The sequence below is a fragment of the Parus major genome, chromosome 3 (genome assembly GCF_001522545.3).
Source record: "Parus major isolate Abel chromosome 3, Parus_major1.1, whole genome shotgun sequence".
In the NCBI taxonomy this organism is placed as follows: domain Eukaryota; kingdom Metazoa; phylum Chordata; class Aves; order Passeriformes; family Paridae; genus Parus; species Parus major.
The window spans coordinates 18255209-18274982 of record NC_031770.1 but is presented as its reverse complement, the minus strand read 5'-3'; the positions used below and the strand labels follow the sequence as shown (position 1 = coordinate 18274982).

Genomic DNA, 19774 nt, shown 5'->3' with positions numbered 1-19774 from the left:
CTAAAAGGAAGGAAAAGACACAATGAAACCTCAAATTTTATTTAATCAATTTACACAGATCCACAGCAAATTAAACACAAAATAGCACTATATACAGAGTATTACTTACAATACATTACAGATTTGATTGGTGTAGTGTGTCAGCTCTGACGTGATACTCAGTTACAGTAAATTCCTTTACACAGCTGTACCAGGACAGAGGAATGTAATGCAGCTAAGGAACACTCAGCTTTCCTCAGGTTCCATGATGACCAAATTTCAAGCTCACTCATTTCTGCAGAAGTGTGAGGTGCTGTCAGGCAAGCTGGTCATGGCACCTGTATGATCCATTTCTCCTTTACAGCTGTTTTAACCTCACTTACGGACGTCAGTAGAGAAGTACAATAGAACACAGACCAGAGTGTTTTACGAATTCTGACTATTCTTTGCTCCATCTGTAGGAAGTCAAACATTGAATATCAAAGCAAGAATCCTTCATCACCTGCCTTGGAGTGCACTGATCAGGAACTGGGGCTGCAGAACAGATGGAGGCCGTGTGGAGCAAGCCACCTGCATAACCTTTTCGGGGCGGGGGGGGAAGCCAAACCCTTCAATGACAGCAGCACATACTTCAGAAAGACTCAGTTCTAAATTCTGTCTCCAGCAAGGCAGAACGATACAAATGTTTCTTACATATAATGCAGGAGGAGCAGGTTACAGGATGGAGCTGGTAATTTCAGCTGACAAAGATAAAAAGTGTACACCAGTTTTTCTCTCCTGGCTTCCTTCAGACAAGTAATGAACAGGAGTCACCAATGCCAGTTAACCATGTTCAACACCATTCCAATAGTGAAGATAGTCACTATAGGATTCCTTGTAGGTACCATCAATAAAGTGGGAGTTTTAAGGCTAAAGTACTCAGTACTATTAATCTTCAGAGAGTTGGATAAACTTTTTAAGCATTTTTGACTACAAGTTAACATGTGCAGAGATTCATAGCATACTACATCTCCTACAGTGATAAGATGGAGGAACAATCTTACAGTAAGACATTCCTTGACCTGCTTAGATTCCTTGACTCTACTCAGCAGAGCTTAGTAATAATGGAGAGCGATGTAAATCCAGTTGTAGCTGAAGTCCAGCACCTCAGAGACAGCACGGGGAAGCTGGACTAAAAGTCCATACTCATGTCTGGAGAGTTGGGTTCTCCTTCCCAGGCTATTCTCCCATTGCATAAGACCCCAGCACATTTCATCCTACATTGAGTGCAGTTGTCATTGTCACATAATGCAGTTACAAGGCGTGAGCCCAACACCAGCTTGAGCTTCAGAAAAAGCAGTATTGGCTTTACATGGTAACTTCAGAGACTGAAGTTCCTCTTGGGTCTATTTCTAAAGTTGCTTTTGGAAAACAAATCGTACATGGAACATTGAAAGTGCAGCAGTTACTGCCAGCATGAAATAGAGAATTTCACAAGATGTCATTGTGTTGAGAGACTAAAACTGCTGTCAAATATACCCAACTTAAACAACTGCATAAAGCACTCAAGTCAGAAATAAATAACGTAGTTCAGATACTGATAAGTGTACTAGAAACTAAACATACTCTTACTAGTGCAGAATTTAAAATATACTCCAATTTAAAATTACCTTCTGAAATTCTGGGATGGGGAGCACTGTTCTTTCTGTTTCTTAACCAGAGCCCCGTGGAATTTTCTTCTCATTAAGTTCAGGCTGTGTGTGAGAGCCTGCACTGCTCTGCAAGTGCTCAGGCCGGGATGGCCTCAACAGCCTCGATGAGGTTGAGGGCGAGGCTGTACTGCCCATGGTTCTCGGGCAGGTGCTCAATCACCTTGCTCACCAGCCGGGCTGTCGTTGCAATTGGCACTTCCACGTTCTGGACTTCCTGGGGATCCTGCGTGAAACAAACTCAGCATCTCAGTCATTTCACAGCTAAGCCCTCCAGAACCTTTGTAAGACAGATTGCTAATGTTTATGAACACAATCAGGCTGATGCACTGACCCATGGAACTGCTTTTCCCTCCATGAAACAAAACATGAGGAAAAATGGGGGGAGGGGGAAGGAATCTTACTTCCAGGAGTAAGAAAGGGCCATTCAGATGTAGTCTCTGTCTTGGTGAACAGAAGACTCAGAAAATCAAACTGTTTTCCAAACTGGAGCTTAACTTACCATAGCTTTGAGCCAAGTGCTCAGTGTTGGAGGAAGTCTGGTGAGGAGTTCCATGCCATCCTTGATCTGTCCGTGGAGCAGAGTGAAGGCCAACCTCTGTCCAGCCAGCATGAGCAGCTGGGATGCCAACACTTCTTTGTCAGCCACCTGCAGGAATGCCTGAAAGGAGAGAAACCCAAGGGACTAGAAACAGTTTCAATGTGACACAGCTCACTTAGCTGGAAGCCTGAGCAGCTGTAACAAAAAAAAGTTCTCAACACTAAAAGGACAAATAGTCTTTGAGACTGTTTCTTGTGTTACTTATTTACTGTAACAAAGCAGTGTATTGGGAGCTTCAGAGAAGCACAAGGCAGGGAATTACTCTGTACTTGACAGTGATTAGCAGGAGGACAAAATCTGTCATACAGTCCAGCAACATAACCCCCCTCAAGGAAGGGAAGTTCTTTTGTCCTGTTTTTTTTTTTCTTTCCTTAAAGACATTACAGGCAAGAGAAGCCAATTCCTGAAATAATCAAATATAATAAAATTTAAAAGGCCATGCTAGTTATACCAGTAGTGTAACTCCCTGTCACATTGCCACTAGTTGCAATACACAGATTCTTACTGGGAAAATGGAAAAATAAAGATAATTGTTAGTCCTGAAAAGGTTCTTTCATAATCTCTGGCTTTTTCACCTGGGGAATTTTTGAGCTTGATAAATCTTGCCTAACCCTTCCAGGCATCTTAAGTGGTAAGTAATTTTATGTTGTATGGACTAAAAAACGTTAAAAGCTGTTCTTACCTCTTCACCAAGATGATCCATCCCATAACTGTACAGTTCACAGACATAATGCCTTCTGACCAGATCCTCAGAGATCTGAAGATATTGAGCCAGGTCTGCAGCCAAAGTTGGCCAATTCTTCCCCTTTTCAAAAGGAAAATCTTCTTCTGAGATTTCTCTGTCCTTCTGTGATGAACACAGTGTTTGAACCGCTGCACTCACAACTTTGAGCAAGAACTTTGAAGCAAAAATGACAGGTTACCTCAGGATTATCTGTAACTTCAGACATTTAAGAACTTTCAGTACAAAACTCCTGCCTACCTGCTGTCGTACGGATAACACGTTTGGATCCATATCCCCACTAGGTAGCAGCTGAATTGATGTAAGGTCCTTGAAAAATGCATTTTTGCCCTAAAATTGAGAACCAAGGACAGGCCTCAGGAAACAGGGCAATACAATAAAACCACTCTGATCCAATACTAAGCAGCCCACTTATTTCTGAAACTTATTTTGTAGTGCATCTTCTATTCTGCTCACAGAGCAAACTGGGACCTTGAGTAAATGAAGCAAAAAAAAAAGTGGCTAATAGTAATAGTATATATCTAAAAGAAATAGTAACAGTGTGTATGTAAAATAATGGAGACACAGGAATAGGATCTGATTTTACTCAAGACATCATATGCACTCTTAAATGTCAAAAGGCAGTATAATGCTTTCTGGTAACAGAAAAACCAATGGAATTTGACATCTGGTAAAATGCTAAAATCAAATGCTTGATGAGAGCTTGCAGACAAGAGCCTACATCAAAAGAAAAGTAATATTCCGCATTTATAACATTCCAGTAAATAATTTAGAAAAAATCTGAACAGTGTTACAGCACAAAATTATTTTCTCGACAGCAGGAATTAAACCACAGTCTATACCAGTAGTTTGTGTTTAAATTCTCTTAGAATTGAAGTGTGGTTATGATAGGAGGAAGAAAGCTCAATTTCTGGTATCAGGATCAATCTCTGATTGTATTATACTGCATTTTAAATGCAATGACTTTTTAAAGTGGCTTATATAGGTTAAATAACAAATTGTTTATTCTTTTTGAGATGCTGACAATTCTGGAATAATCATCAGCAATAATGGATACAACAGTGACACTAACAACATTTCTGACCTTTAAATACTTATGGTCTGGCACTTCTCAACGTGACTAGAAACACCTGTCATCCAGTGTTCTGACCATGCAGTATTTCCATGCCAGCTAATAATTAAAGAGCTGATCTTCATGCAACTGAGGTCACTACTAATCTTTTATTCATAAGGAAGCTCACCAAGTTTGAGTCTCTGCCTGAATTTTGGTGAAAGTTTCGTTAATGCACCAGAGTGGACAACAGGCTTTCATAAAATCATGCAGGAATGATTTAAAGTGTGAAAGCCAGCAAATCTCTCAGATGCCAAGAGGAAGGGAGTACTAATTAAGGTGATATTTCAGTATCTGCTTCCAAAGCTATACCTTGCTGTCAAAGAGTGACAGTGGCTTCACACCCTTGAGGGAGAGCCTCATGATGGCGTAGAGGACGGTGCAGAGCACAAACTGGTGCTCCACCAGTGGGTAGTGGATGCGCTTCTGCTCCAGGGCCAGCTCCACGATGGACACCGGGCCTTCCACTGACACCCAGGCGTCCTCAGTGTCCAGCACAGGGGCCTGCATCTCATCACTGCTCACATCTGCCTGCCAAGCAACACACAAGAGCAGTCACACACTAAATACCTCCTACCACTGGCCTACTCTGCAAAGCCTTCAGCCACAAATGCTCTGCAGTGAAATGAAAAAGAAAACTTCATGTTGTTTAGAATATCATTAACATTTGTCTGAACTGAACAGTACAGAAATTAGTATAACCACAATCTTCAGAAATAGATTTTAACCCATCAGTTCCTTATTTTCAATGGGAAAAATAAAAATATACCTCTAGCAAAGTTTGCAGAAGTTCTGAACAGCAGCCAAGAAAAGCTGTCATTGCTGTGTCACTCATTCCTACATCCTGGTAACAAACAGTAAGATTTAAATTGTTTCAGCTGGAATTGAAACAGGGTTTTATTAGCTCTTTATGTTTTAGAAGACAGTTGTTGACATAAAATATACAGTTCAGCTCAGTTTCTTAACATGTAATATTTAAATGTAAACAAATACTTACTGAAGTACAACAAAGAATTAACAGGAAAATTTGGAATAAAGTAAATGTTGCCATTTACAATACCGTATCTTCAATGAAGACTGAATTAAGTTATTCCACCTAGTAAATTTAATTTTCTGATCATATCAGCTGTCTTCCAAAAAAGTTTTAACTAATGACATTATGTATGAAAAATAATAGTAATTTGTCATCTCATAGTCTCAAAGCTAAACCCTATAATATTTGAAGTTAGACTACTGTTCTAATCTGCTTTTTCATATAAAAAATAGTTTATACTTCTTAAAATTTGCAACATTTTCTCTAGGGCTACATTTTCAATTTCTATTTTGAAACTTTAAAAAATAAATCACAAACCAGTATTAAATTTAAGGCATTTCTAATTATTTCTTCCCACTCAGACAAAAGTAGTATTACTTGCCCGTCTGCATAATCTGTCCTTTGGAGCTTTTCCAACCTGTTTTTACAAAAAAAAAAAGGTAAAATGTATCACAACTAAACAATTTTCATTATGATATTTGTTACCCACATTTTAACCTTTTATTACTATTTTTCCCATGTAAAATGAGAAAATAGCTCAATTACAGCTACATGATGCAGCACATTGCATATCTTGCTTTCAACTTGATACAGATTGTAGAGGAATGAACATCACTGATGCCCATATTTAGTTCATCCTTCTTAAAGCTTAGGATTAGAAATAAGGCCCCAAGGTCCTCATTCAAGTCTCAGAGACAGCACAGAAACTCCCAGTGATTTCTAGAATGCAGAACTAAAGCTGTAACACCAAGCATGATATTAGGAAGAAAACAGTTAGTTAATAAAAATCTTTCTCTCTGCTCCTGCATGTGTTAACTCAGGTAGAAGAGTTATGGTGAAGGATTTGCATAAATGCATGCAGGAAAACTGGAAAAGGGTTTTTGCAGAAGCAACACCTACTACAGAGTACACAACTGAGCCTATTTGCAGAAAGGAACATGGAAGAAGATATTCTCCAGTTCTTAGAGAGCTAAACAAAAAGCAAAGGCAGAAAATGAGAGGAGCAAAGGAGAAGGAAGAGAAGACAGGAGAGCAAATTCTTGTAGGTTTTGTGTTGGAATTTTATTCTTTAAGTCACTGTCCACTTACTAGTGGCACTCTTCCTAAACTGTCTTCCAGTAAACAGCCCTACTGCACAGTTATAAGCACAAAAAAACCCTGAAGCTTAGCAGGGACAAAAGACTGCTCAAATTCAAAGCAGACAGGCTAAATACTAAATCAAAAGCTAATTTACAATAGTAGCAGTAGTTAAAAGTGCTCAACAACACCCACAAAGTCTTCTGTATTTTGCAGAATAAGAGTTCATGTATACAAAATCTGGACTTGTGGTAGATCTTTGGTAATAACTTAGCAGGAAACAGGCAAAGGCACTTTAAGATAGTTATTGCTTTCTAACAAAGTTTTATATACACACACATAGATAGTTTAAAACTGTTTCATAAATAGTTCTTATTTAGCAATTACAAGCTAAAATTGCACTTAAGTCTTCAGAACACATCACCCAGTGTTGATCAGCTGCCTCTAGTTAGTCATCCAACAGATTTGATATTTTTAAAATATGCATTCCATCATAACTTCCAAAAGTTAGCTATATAATAAGCCAAATAAACAGTGGTGATTTGCATAGTTAAATGAAACATATTCCAAATACTTTTTAAAACAAAAAACTGAAATGAAATTGTTTATGCATACTGGTTTCACTTTTCAGTTAGTAACAAAAGCAGCCTCAAGACACTGCACTCACCTTGTCCATAAGATATGTGGCAGAAGAAAGCCTTTTTACTATGAATGTATTCCACATCATCAGAGCAATACCTAGAACAATCACAGACTTGTAAACTCCAGGTGAATAGAAAAGGGATCTTACAAGATGGTGAACAAAACAAGAAGAAATCATGAGTTATCCTCACTGCTTTATATCTGGAGTTTAGATTTCTCAGAAGACTACACTCGTGATTAAATACAGACATAAATGCAATTAATAACTTGTTGAAAATATTCTATTATGCAGACTGGGTTAAACATTTTAAGCACACATCAAGAGAGCAACTTACTTACATACATAAACAGTCAACAACAAAGAAAATGGTCATCACCTCCATTGAAACAGAGTATCAAGAAATGCATGAAAAGTAGTTGACTGAAATTGATGTTCCAATATTTAAATACAAGTAAAAAATAATTTCAGAGCAATTTTATTTTAAAATGCTTTTAGTTAAACACATCAACTTTATCTAACATATTTTCACAGCAGTGATGGAAACTCAGTTTCACCATGGAAAAGAGAAGCGTGGATGTCAGCAGCAAGTTTTGGGGTGGTTTGGTGGATTTAAGACAAAATGGCCATCACGATTATGAACAGCATTCATTTATTTTCGTCAACAAACATCCATTCTGTTTTACAATTTCAACAAAAAGTTTTAACTAAGAGCTTTGTACTTACCATGCTGAATGTGAGAGTTAATGATGCATCTTAGATGATCTATAGACCTATTGAGAAAACATGCTTCCTTATGGAAAAAAAAATAAAAGTTAATACAGAATTCAAAACTTCAAATGGAAATTACTAAGTCTTAAAGGGCCCAGGTAGATTATCTTAAAGCTTCTACTTTGACAGCTATAAAACTTAAGTTATTCTGCTGTTGCAATCTTCTCTACCAGTATCTGACGAACACACATGTGCATGGCAAAGTTTTTTCCAGTCATCATGAAACCAACTGTAGTTTCAGGAGTTCTTCTAGTATAAGTACTGCTAACACTTTCTTTGCTGAAAGGCACCTCCACTGACTACTGTTATTTTTCAAATAAAAAATTCATTTCTGGCAGAAAGAGTAGTTTTTGCTCAATTTTGCTATGATGGAGTGAGTTTTTAACAATCTCAGCGGAACCTTCTATTCCACATCAAGTTATGTGGCACAGCTCTAAAGAGTGCTAATTTAACTTTTAACTTAGGACAACATTTTCTATTAGAGAAATTAAAAAACAGGAGAGGAAAAAAAGAATTTTTTTTCTTTCTTTCTTATAGAAAGACTCCCAGCAGTGGCCAGGGAACCTGAGAACATTCAAGAAATCCCTCTTTCCTCCCACAATGGAATGGTTTCATTTCCAATGGAATGGAATTTCTAAAAAATTTAGTATTCTGCGATTTGTTTAAGCCTATTTAGAACAGAGAAAAATACACCTCTATTCTGGAGTATTGAAACTGTTTTGTATTTGCAGTGCAAACAGCAAAAAGCCTTTTTCAAGCTGAACCCAGTTTCTACACTACCAGTATTGAGAATCTAATAGCTTTGAAATGTAGTCCTGGCCTTGTGAGGTGCCATTCAGCCTCAGGATATACTCTCATTTTCTCACTTCAATTTCCACTTGCCACTTAACACAATAAAATTGCACGTAGTAACTGCTTTCAAAGTCAGTTTATTAACTGATGTTTCGATGAGCTACCGGAAACTTGTGAAGCTGCTTCTGTCGAGTTGGTCTTAACCATTATTCCATGCAAAAGACATTTTCCTACCTCTGGGTCCTTATTCCACTGCACTACACATTCCCAAGAGCAATGTGCATGGAGTACATCCACTTCAAGACTACATGGAAATTGTTGATATGCTACTTGCAGCAGCTCTAGAAAAACAAAATCTGAAGTTAGAAGACAGACTTCTTCCCACTAAAATTTCTGCTTCATCACCACAACAATCTCTGCAGACTTTTATAATTTGAAAAATTCACATTATTTTCTTACCTAGGATTCTTTCCAAGCCTGCAGCTGCTTCTGGTTCCTCAAGAAAGAGATTATTATGCATTTCTGCAGATTCTTCAGTACTGTCTGTATTGTTTTTGTACTGGGCGACATTCAGTATAATTGGACTGAAGCCTTGCCTAAAAACCCACTTTGCAACAGTGTCAGCAATACCTCCTAGGATGTTGGAAAGAAAAGTATGAGGTAGAGTCAATGTATTGTAGATTATTTATGGTTCACAATCTAAGGACAACAGACAATACAAGGGTCTTAACTATTGCCTTTAATTACATACGGGTAACTACCAATTAAAAAACTTCCTAATCAACTGATCAGAAGCTTACTACACAGTCTTTAGCTTTTAACAATTTTAAAACACTGTTCTATATGATTTGCATTGGTTTTTAAATTAAGAATAGTATCCAGCAAAACAATTTCCAGTGCAGAGTACACTACGCAGTACTTGCTTATTAAATAGGTAAGGATGGTTTAGAAGTCTATTAAAAAGAAAATCAAGAATGTCTCCAAGAAAAAAAAATGTACCTTTTCCAGCTTCAAGCAATTTCTTAACAGACAGTCTGCCCAAAGGCTCAGTCTGGAGTGATGAAACTCTTCTGGTTCTTTTGGCCACTTTGCTGTGTAGTAGTGTTTGAAGTATCAGGCAATCCTCTAACTGTTTCAGCAGAAGTTTCCAGTATTCAGTATCAAGGGAAAGTGCTTCCCAAGATTCTGTGTCTGAACCTACAATTATTTGGGAAAACTAACAGAAGATATGAACTGTTTTAGGTCTGTTCATTTTAAAGCACCACAATTTTGTTAATAAAACACGCATAGCATTAAAATTCAAAGCTGAATCCCAAGAGCTACTGCATTTTAAAGAATAGATTACTTCAAAGTATTCATTAACTATTATGCAAATATCAATTAATATCCCACACTGCTCACAAATTACACAGATCCTTAAATAAAAGCCTAAAGGAACTAAAAGGACCTGAAGGATCATATTGCAGTCCCATTTTTAAGTCCATATTTAGCTGAAAAGTGGGTTAGAATCCCTTAAAAATATTTAATTTTAAATCCTCCATGATACGCATCTTCCGCAAATATATGATCAACCCACCTCCATTTCCATTTCCTATCATATTAAAAAATATGTACCCAGAAATACTGGATCACACCACATGGCAGTTCTGTGCAATATTTTGATAATTCTTATGTCTATCAGCAAATGCTCTTCCAGGAAGCCAAACAATCTTTCCAGATTGGTAGGGAAAAAAAGAAGGGGGAAGATACATGAATTCATGGGAGCGAAATTTTGAAGACAATAAATGTTACTTTTTTTTTTTAAAGCAGAACACAAGAAAAAGGGCCAAAGAGGGCATGTAGGTAAAGGATAATATGTTGCAACATATTAACATCTCTATTTTGCAACACTGACAATTTTGATAAACAGAATTGCAATAGTTAAGGCGAGTGTGCAAAAATAGTAAAGCACTTCCCGGTGCTCTAGTTAACATTTCTAAGGCAGACATGATACGGGGGCTGGAGCACCTCTCCCGTGAAGACAGGCTGAGAGAGTTGAGATTCCTCAGCCAGGAGGAGAAAAGGCTCCAGGGTGCCCTTACTGCAGCCTTCCTGAACCTAAAAGGAGTCTTCAGGACAGGGACTTGTTACAAGGGCAGGTAGGGATAGGACAAGAGAGAATAGCTTTAAAGACAAATAAGGAAGTTTAGATTGACTATTATAGGAAGAAATTCTTTACTGTGAGGGTAGTAGGCACAGACTGCCCAGAGAAGTTGTGGAAGCCCCTTCCCTGGAAATGATCAGGGCCAGGATAATGATGCTCTTGAGCAACCTGGTCTAGTGGAAGGTGTCTCTGCTCATGGCAGCAGGGGCTGAAATCAGACCATCTTTCAACTGCCTTCCAAGCCAAACCATGTTCTGGTTCTGTTTACAGGACTGAACATCTCCTACATACCATCTAATCTGTTCAGACACATCTGCATGCTGTTATTTAGAAACAGAGTAATGTTTTCCATGTTGAATTGCAATGCTGTATGCAGTTTCACTGCCTTAATCATAACTTGGTAAAGGTATTTATTGCCAAGAAAACAAGCATCCATCAGGTTAAGAAGGGATAGTAGCATAGGTACTACAAAAATTCAGCAGTATACTTAAGAAAAAAAAATTGCAACTATGTTAAAACAGGTTTACTGTCCAAAGCTCAGTGGACTTCTCAAATTTATGTGGAAGGTATGTAGGCATTAAGTTTGTCAACATCATTTGCTATCGAGAGAGAAACTCAATGTACAGTTTCCATATTTAAATGCGTTTAGTAAATAATCCTGCCATATCATTAATTCATCTCAACATAACACTCTTCAAATCTGAATGCAAATTTTCAGGGTTGCAGGATGTCAGGCTTGCACCCAGGTTGGAATGATGACAAATGCTGAGGATGTTACTGTTACCAGGACAGTTGCATGTAAGTGACACAGTAACTAGAAGGGGAGGTGCGGGATGAGTTACCTTTTTCTCAGTCACGCTGTCGATTATCTGCGCGGTGACAGAGTGTCCCACGTGAGCGGACAGCAGGGCAGCCGCGTTGTTTTCGGACTGAACGCAGGCCGTGCGCATCTGCTGCCACCAGGGAGACACCGACTGCGTGTCCCACGACTCGTCTATAGCGACTGGAAGCAAAGGGAGAGCGGGAAACTCAGCTCAGTGGGCTCACTGGGCAGGAGCAACCCCGGAACCAGCACTTGTGAACACAGCTTGTCCATGAAGAGCAATTTCTGATTACTCTACGTGATCCTTTTCCAGATATTTAGCACATAGGTTCCGGATTGTAACTCAAGTTTAAAACAGAATGTGAACTACTGGTTCTCAAAATTCATTTGTAGCAAACAGATAGTAGATCTGAATCACTAGGTAGCAAACCTGCTGCATCCTTGAAAGATCTAAGGGATGTTACACTTTACAATGCAGACAGATTCATTTCTGATTTCAAGATGCCACACATATTCAATGCCCTCAAGCTATTTCCCTTCAGGCCACCTTTTGCCCAGCAGCATTAATTTACTCAGCAGCAGTAGTTTATTCATACTTCCTGTTTCAAGCTCAAAATGCTGCTCTATGGTGAAGTAGACAATATGGGAACCTAGCACAGATTTATCCATAGCAGCTGTATGTGAGGCAGGATAATCAACATTTATTCATATGTAAAACACATGTACAACCTACCCTAAATTATGGCAAACTGACTTTACAGAGTACTCAAGGTACAAATGCTGCTAAAGTAACAGTAAAGTAAAGGATGTCTGAGAACCAGTCAGCACAAATTAAAGAGATTGGACTCTACATTCAAAAAACATGAGGAAAGAAAGCTACACAGCCACGTTCTGGTGCCAAACAGGAGTTGTGTCAATTTAGTGTAGAATGAGAGTGAAAACATGGCATGATTAGTTAGTCCATGAACATGCAGCATTAAGTTTTGCTGCATAATTTGTGAGGGGGGAAAACCCAAAGTGATAATAACTCTAGTCAGAGCAGCAAATTTCTAATAACAACAACAGTTGCCTTCAAGTATTTTAAATGCACATCTCACCTTTCATTTTGCTCAGAAGTAACAGCATAGTATGAAGGCAACTGACAGAATCTGGTTTGTCTAGAATATCTTTTTCCTTGGAAAGCCATAAATTGAGAAGGAGTGACTGTAAAAAAAGACAATATGGAATTGAAGCAGCAAAATGAAAATCTAATATCTCAAGACACCTAATGCAAACAGTTTCTCAAACAAGTTTTGTGTCACAGAGTAAAAATGTTATATCCATGAATCATTATACTAACATTGAGAGTTAAAAATATACAGCACAAGTACTCTATGACAGATTTTGAAATTAAATAATACAATCAGTATATTTAGTTAAGAATATATTCCAGAAAACATTCCTTTTTGAAGGCTCAACTTGGTAAACACTAGGAGTTATTAATATTATAGTTGAAAACTTTACAACACTTGTATTCCTTAATGAATGTTCTAGACATTCCCACTAGAACACCAACATTTTCTACTAGAATATTTTCTTTTTTCTCTGATATCACTGAACTCGAAAATGCAAATGCGAGCAACTAAAGAACTGAATATAGGGGTATTTGAACACAGCCTGAATACAGCAGTAATCTAAAGGTCAACATGCAGAAATTTTCTATTCAACATTTTGGTTTCAAAACACTAAATCAAAGTTTTGAAGCATGTAGTAAACATCTTACCAACAAGGTTTGTGGGCTAAAACCTGCTGATTCCAATGCATGGCACATTTCCTCTGTGGAACTCTCCCCACACAAACACTTCCAGAAGAAAAAGCTGCCTGAAACAAGAATTAGTTGACATCATGAACAGTATCTAAACCCACAATCCCTCTCCTTACATTTAGACATAACACAATCTATTGATCAGGTCCCAGAAAGTGCAATACAAAAGAACAAGTTACATTCAGGACCACCTGGTGTTCACCTGCCTGCCAGGTTAAACCACCAGTCTTTTCTGATGCCCAGCAAAGGGCACAGAGGGTTGAGATAATGACAGATCTAGCCAGAGCATATTAAAACAAATTTGTCATAAGCATTCACTACATTACTTTAATAGCTGGTGGTCACAAAGCTGACGGATTTGCTGCCAGAGCTGTGTTAAGGGATGTGTAAATTGCTGTAAACATTTTCTGTTGTGCTCTACCGCCCCTGGGGGTTTGGTTCGGGTTATCATGTCCCGTGTAACGCTGGCTCACGGCACGATCTCAGCGCCGCCACCAGCTCCGGCTCTTGGGCGCCGTGCGGTGGATACGATTCGCAATTACACCTCTGCTCCTTGAAGGGCCCATCCAGAGGGAAATGCCTTCTTCCACCTGCCCCTTCTCCAGCCGAATTACAATCGCTCTGCTCGGTACAGTCAAAGGGAAGAGAAGGCCTCTGGATCTGATGCCAAAGTGACAGGCACTGTGGCTACTCCAAGCCCAGCAACTGGCACCATGGCTGAGCTACAGAACCACCCTGACACTGAACCACTGGCAACTCTACACAAGAAATACTGGAAGTGAAAGTCAGCTCACTCAGAAGAAGGAACAGAAGGAGGTGGATGAGGCAGGCTACTCCAGAGCAAGGCCAGCATGACAGCAGTAGAATGAGGTGGTGACTACTCAGGAAGGAAGAAGAGCTTGTAAACAAGGCAGTAACCAAAAAATCCCTATCCCTGAGGAAGCTGTGAGGTATCTGTGAAGATTTCAGCCAAAATCCAGGTGAGTATGCTGTCATTCAGCTGCTCTTATGTTGGGATAACAGGGCCAGCAGCCTGAAATGCGAGGGTAAGGAAGCCAAAGAGCTGGGATCCCTTTCTAGAGAAGAGGGCATTGACAATTCTGTTGTCAATGAATTGGAAAACGGGCACAAACCCTCCGCCTCTAGAGGCAACTCCTCCCAGCTGTGAAGAGAAGGAATCCATTTAAGGAATGTATTTACATGTCACCCAGGCAAGTGGACTGATCCAGACGGCACAAAACAGGGTGAAGCCAGCATTTGGAAAGACTGAAAGATGCAATGGACTTTAAAAGGCTACATGGAATGCAGTGGGCGCTGGGACATTCAAACATGGGTATACCAAAGGTAGCTAAGGTCACTTAGCTGCTCAGCACTATGGGGTCTGCCAACCAGGCTACCCCTGCCCAATCAAAACTCTTCTGAACAACAGAAAGGATAAAAATACACTGGGGAACAGTTTATGTTATTCCTGCCTCAGGCAAAAGCAAGCCCATTTGTGGAACTGCTTTTGCTAAGGGACCTGGATGTACTTGGGGAAGTCTGATGTATACCTCAAGGGGATTTGATTCTGAGTGAGAACAGCCAATAATTTGAATTGTATGTTAACTGCTATATAACATTGTATGGCATCACTACTACACATGCTATATGCCATATCAGTGGTATTATAAAGATTACCCAAAATAATGAGAATTTAACTTTGATGAAGCTGGCAAAGTGCAGTAATGCTATAGCATGACAAGCACAGCAATGATGGAACCAGAACTTGTTTCAGCATGCAACAATCCAACACACACACTTCTGCCCTAGAGGACTACTATGACAGATGGAGCCCACAGCCATGGACTAAATGAAATCAATGGACATTTTAGAGGGACCTTGTTGCAAACCTCAGCTCCACAAATTAGGGGTCCTTGTTGCCTTCCCTAATACCCTTGTGCTGCCTCTGATCATCTCCCCCACCTCTGAGGCTAAGTCAGTCCTGCCATTAACTCAATCTTTAAGGTGCTGCGACCATGAAAGAAACAGCAGGGTACACCTGCTCTGTCAAATATCCAGTTACCACTGCCCAATTTAGTGGTGTTAATAAATGGATGAAGTGGTTACATGGCTTCAGGGTAATTGTATCCACAGATGCAGTTAACTTGTATAAATATTCATTTATGTATAAAGACTTGTCCCCCAACTAAAGGTAAGAGTCTAAAAGGAGATACTACTTCAAGGAAAGAAAGGTTGCTAAGGCCCTCAAATTAAGGCTAAAAAATTTATATCATGTTAGATTAAAACCAGTCTGAGTAATGTGACAGAGCTCAACAGCTCTTACCTAAAGCCACATATTCTCCATCTTCCAAATTTTTTACAGTAATCACATCCTTTTCATATTCCAGATATTCTAAGAACATTTTCACAGACAACACGTCATCCTTCTCATCAGTCAACTGAGTGGTAGTTTGAGTGTTTTCATTCTTGTAGTTCTCCAGTAAAATTTCAAGCCTATGAAAATCTCTTTCTTCAAGACGAAGCAGTTTAGCCAAGTCCTTAAAAACCAAAAAAAAATCTCATCTCACAAGACTTATACAAGCAGATAGTTTCCAAAACACAGCAAAAATGAAAAAAGTCAGAAGTCAACATATTCCATTTCAAACACTAAAAATGTCTTTAAGAAGGGCCAAAATAATCTCCAAATCAGTTTTTCACATTGCTCAAATGAAGAGCTTGTCTAGCTTCCTTTTCAAGGACCAGAACAGATGCATTTCCCATTTTTAGATTCTGCCCATTGCATAACAATTGCCCATCAAGTAAACAAGTCTATAAAATACCAGTTTTGTAAATATATAAGCAGCTTTACAAATTATAGCAAAAGTAAGCCAAATTATGCTGCTATGCAAGCATCAAATTTTTTAACTTCTACAGCTCCCAAAATATCCCTCTAAAACTAAAGTTAAGAACATGCTATGTATTTTGAATAAAGGATTGAAAACAGGAGATTACGGCTTTCTTTTCACTTGTATCTCAACTTTATGTGTCTATTACATCTATTACATAGATGCCTATTCATCTATTACATAGATGAATTACCAGACACTTGTATGAGCCTAGAGGGAAGGTATTATAAACAATTAGTTCATTAAAAGCTGCAGGCCACAAAAATGGGTAACTTCCTTACCTACTTACTTTATCAGAGGCTTTGAAAATATATTTTTATGCTTAAATCATCACTTGAATTTAAAAGACAACTGGATTTTGAATTTACTCACAATATCTGAAGGTGAAGGCTCTTTCTGTATGCTCTGGGAATTTAGCTTGCTAACCAGTTCATAAAGATGCAACAGCTTTAACTTGTTTGTACAGAACTGCAGCAGTCCTTCATCCACACACTCCAGCTCTGAGGAGAAATAAAATTGCTTTTGAGCTTGAATTATGTAGCCTGGAATAGTGAAACACACACAGAACTGGAGGATTTCTGAAACTCACTGTTTTTTTGATGCACTGCTGTTTGCAATAATTACATTCAAGTCAGAGCAGCATAAAATGTAAAATAATTATTTTTACAAGAGGTACTCTATGTACTAAAGAAAGCTATCATATCAGGCTTGTTTTAAAACTGCAGGTTGACAACATGGAACTGAACAAAGATAAATCTATTGTCTTCTCTGGGTTTAAGGCCAAATCAAAGACTGTCAAAAATTGAAATACAGTTCCTATTTTCTTTCATCAAGGATAACAAGCTATAATATTTTATTCATTCTGACAACACTTTAAGCATATTCCTCTCATCTGAAGAAGGCTTGATAACTACTGACATGGATTAAATTTCACCTCAGCAGGACACTGCCTTCTGTATTTTTGCAATTTTAGTCTCAGAAATTTCCTACCTATTAACATTCAAATTCTGGTAACAATTAAAGCAAACAATATAGGACACTAACACCAACATGTCCAAAAAAACCCTTTAACTTATTTGTCTTTAAAGAAAGCTGTTTTGAGAGATCCTAAAACAACCTTTTTGTACAAAATATTCCTCTGAATACATAATTTTCACCTGAAGCTACCTCTAAACGTGATTCTCACTTACAAACCTTTAAATACTTTTGATACAGCGCTATTATAATCCCACCAAAAAAGAGAAAAACACAGAGAGCTTGTTACTGAACCACCTGACCTTGAATTCACAACCACAGCACTCTCAGAGCCCAGGATCTGCTTCGTATTATCTTTTACCTACTAGACAGAAGAGGAGGAATATAACACTACTCTTGTGAAATTAGAAGGCTGGAACATCAGTCAGCTTTGCTGTACATTGTGACTGGGGGAAATGATGTTATGTTTGACAAGAGATTAATGATGAAAAATGCACAAACACACAGACCTTAGGAAATAAACTACTCTGTCAATTTCTCTTCAGAATTAAAAGTCATGTTTCTGTTTTCCTCTGGATGTTTTAGGAGTTCTAACAGAAATGGATAATACTATTGATTTAGAATGAGGTAGAGAATTTAGGTAGAGAACTGCATGTGTGAAGGTCTCAATCTCTATGTACTTCAAGAAAACTATAAAAAGTTTACACTGATAGAAATGAAGGAGAGATTTCTTTGATTCTCAGCAACAAGATTTTGAATTGGCAATGGCATTTCCTGACACAAGCTCTGAAATCTCTACCAAAATATGAAGTATTTGGTAAATTTCAGCAAAGTTTACTGAAAAAAGATACTCAATGTGGTCACAGCTCAGAGTCCCAGATTTTGCGCTTCAAGTACATTAAAATTCACAGATCATGCCACATCCTCACTTCCTCCTTTGGAGAGAGAATAAATTAAAACATCTACAGGCAAAAGCCTATGAACCTTCTTTCTAAAGGAAGCTTTTACAGGATACAAGTATCCAGAGCAGTTGTTGCTAAGTTTGTTTTCTTGTTTTTTGTTTTTTTTAAAATATAATCACAAGTTACTAAGCACACAGAAAGCTGAGCCAAGCATACTTATGAGCAAGCTATTTGTTGTCTGCATTAAATAAAGACATGGAAAAGCAACATCCTGTGATATCTAGCACTGAAACTAAGCAAACCAAGCTTGGTCTCCCTGTGGAACAGAACATTTCTGCAACAGTCTTACTGTTGTCTGCACTGCAGACGAAGTGCAAATGTCTCTCTGTATTTGCAAAATAAATATACACCTACCCTGTTTTTGTAAATCATCCATTAACGTCTGAGTGATGTTTGTGAGAGATGAAAGTGGCACACGTTCACTTGTCAATATACTTTCCAAAGCCTGTTAAGCAGATATTCCAGAGAATTAAACATTCATTTAATCTCATTGTAAAAACAATGTAACAAGCAAGTTAAGCCAACAATAGTGCAACTGTGACCACGATTTTTCATCTGTATTTCACCTTTACATATACTTGTGGCATAATTTGTTCCTACAGAAAGGTTTTTTTATTATTCATAGACAATACCTTGGGGAAGTCACAAGTTCATTCTAGTTAATATATAAAAAAAACTACCCAGAAAAAAAAAACACACAGAAACCCTACACAGCTCAATTATTTGCTTCAAGTAATTCTAGGAAAAAAATAACTTATTTTGAAGGATTTAGCACTCTGATAATGCAGTACTTTTTTTCTAATATTGAAGTATATTCTAAATGTTCACCTGTTTTTTTGTAGCAGGATATTTGATATCAAGTATTAATTCCTTTGCTTCAGCTTCAATTAAATCTGCAAACAAAGACATTCACAATTTGAATTCATATTTCTCAAATACCTTCTGAAGAGCAAGTCAACCTGCACCACAGTTAAGGCGCATATGGGTTCATGCTAAAGATGAAGACACTGTTGCAGAAGCTGCCAAAATAAGCTTCAGGAAAATGAAACAAAATTAGAGAAACCCTGAGCTAATGAAAGATCATAGCTCATAGCACATACAGCTGCTAGAATGCATCACAATCATACTTGTAGTTGCATACTTACAGCACAGATAATCCAAGAACTCTTTGATAACATAATCTTAAGAAATTTTACAAGAGAACCTACCTGGATCTGAGGTTTTGGCTTTGAGTAAAGCATTTAACTTCTTCACTAGATGCATATCCTTTGCTCGTTCACTCTTTTTATCACTGAAGGAAAATTTTAAATTGTATGAGTGAAGAAAACTCATACAAAACTAAAACTAATGATTCAATAGAATTGAATTCTAAAAATTAGTTATGCTACTTTAAGGTAACATCCCAATAATGAAAATCATGTTAAGCCACACAAACCAATGATACTATTATAGAGTACTACTACTCAGCTTGAAAAGGAATACCAGAATTGCTGTCTCCCAACTGTTTCTAAAAACAATGATGAAATTAATTTACTTCAACAGAGCAGAAAAAGCCCTTACCTCAGTGATAAATGGAAAGGTACATGGACAGTTTTTACACTTCCAGAGACTGGATCAAGAAGGCAGATCTGGTAAGTCTGGGGCTGCCACCCCTGACTGGTCACATTGTTTAGACCCATTATTTTATAACCAGGATACAACAACCTGAAATTTTAAAAAATGGCCAAAATTAGGAATCTTCCCAGTCC

At 38.0% G+C, this 19774-nt stretch overlaps 1 protein-coding gene across 4 annotated transcripts in view; it reads right to left on the bottom strand.

Annotated features, from left to right (window-relative positions):
* Positions 1-23: 23 nt before the first annotated feature.
* RAB3GAP2 (RAB3 GTPase activating non-catalytic protein subunit 2) overlaps positions 24-19774 on the bottom strand; it is a 42418-nt gene continuing 22667 nt past the window's right edge. For all 4 annotated transcript variants that reach the window (XM_015620750.3, XM_015620753.3, XM_015620752.3 and 1 more), the window contains 21 exons: positions 19587-19730; positions 19235-19317; positions 18855-18919; positions 18381-18471; positions 16462-16589; positions 15528-15741; positions 13163-13260; positions 12498-12603; positions 11420-11580; positions 9434-9650; positions 8894-9067; positions 8669-8775; positions 7598-7664; positions 6899-6969; positions 5537-5572; positions 4891-4965; positions 4434-4652; positions 3251-3340; positions 2951-3166; positions 2170-2328; positions 24-1893 (listed from right to left, as the gene is read on the bottom strand). In XM_015620750.3, coding sequence (XP_015476236.1) covers positions 1747-1893; positions 2170-2328; positions 2951-3166; positions 3251-3340; positions 4434-4652; positions 4891-4965; positions 5537-5572; positions 6899-6969; positions 7598-7664; positions 8669-8775; positions 8894-9067; positions 9434-9650; positions 11420-11580; positions 12498-12603; positions 13163-13260; positions 15528-15741; positions 16462-16589; positions 18381-18471; positions 18855-18919; positions 19235-19317; positions 19587-19730 — 2668 coding nt within the window. In that variant the 3' untranslated portion in view covers positions 24-1746. The remainder of the gene's footprint in view (positions 1894-2169; positions 2329-2950; positions 3167-3250; positions 3341-4433; positions 4653-4890; positions 4966-5536; positions 5573-6898; positions 6970-7597; positions 7665-8668; positions 8776-8893; positions 9068-9433; positions 9651-11419; positions 11581-12497; positions 12604-13162; positions 13261-15527; positions 15742-16461; positions 16590-18380; positions 18472-18854; positions 18920-19234; positions 19318-19586; positions 19731-19774) is intronic.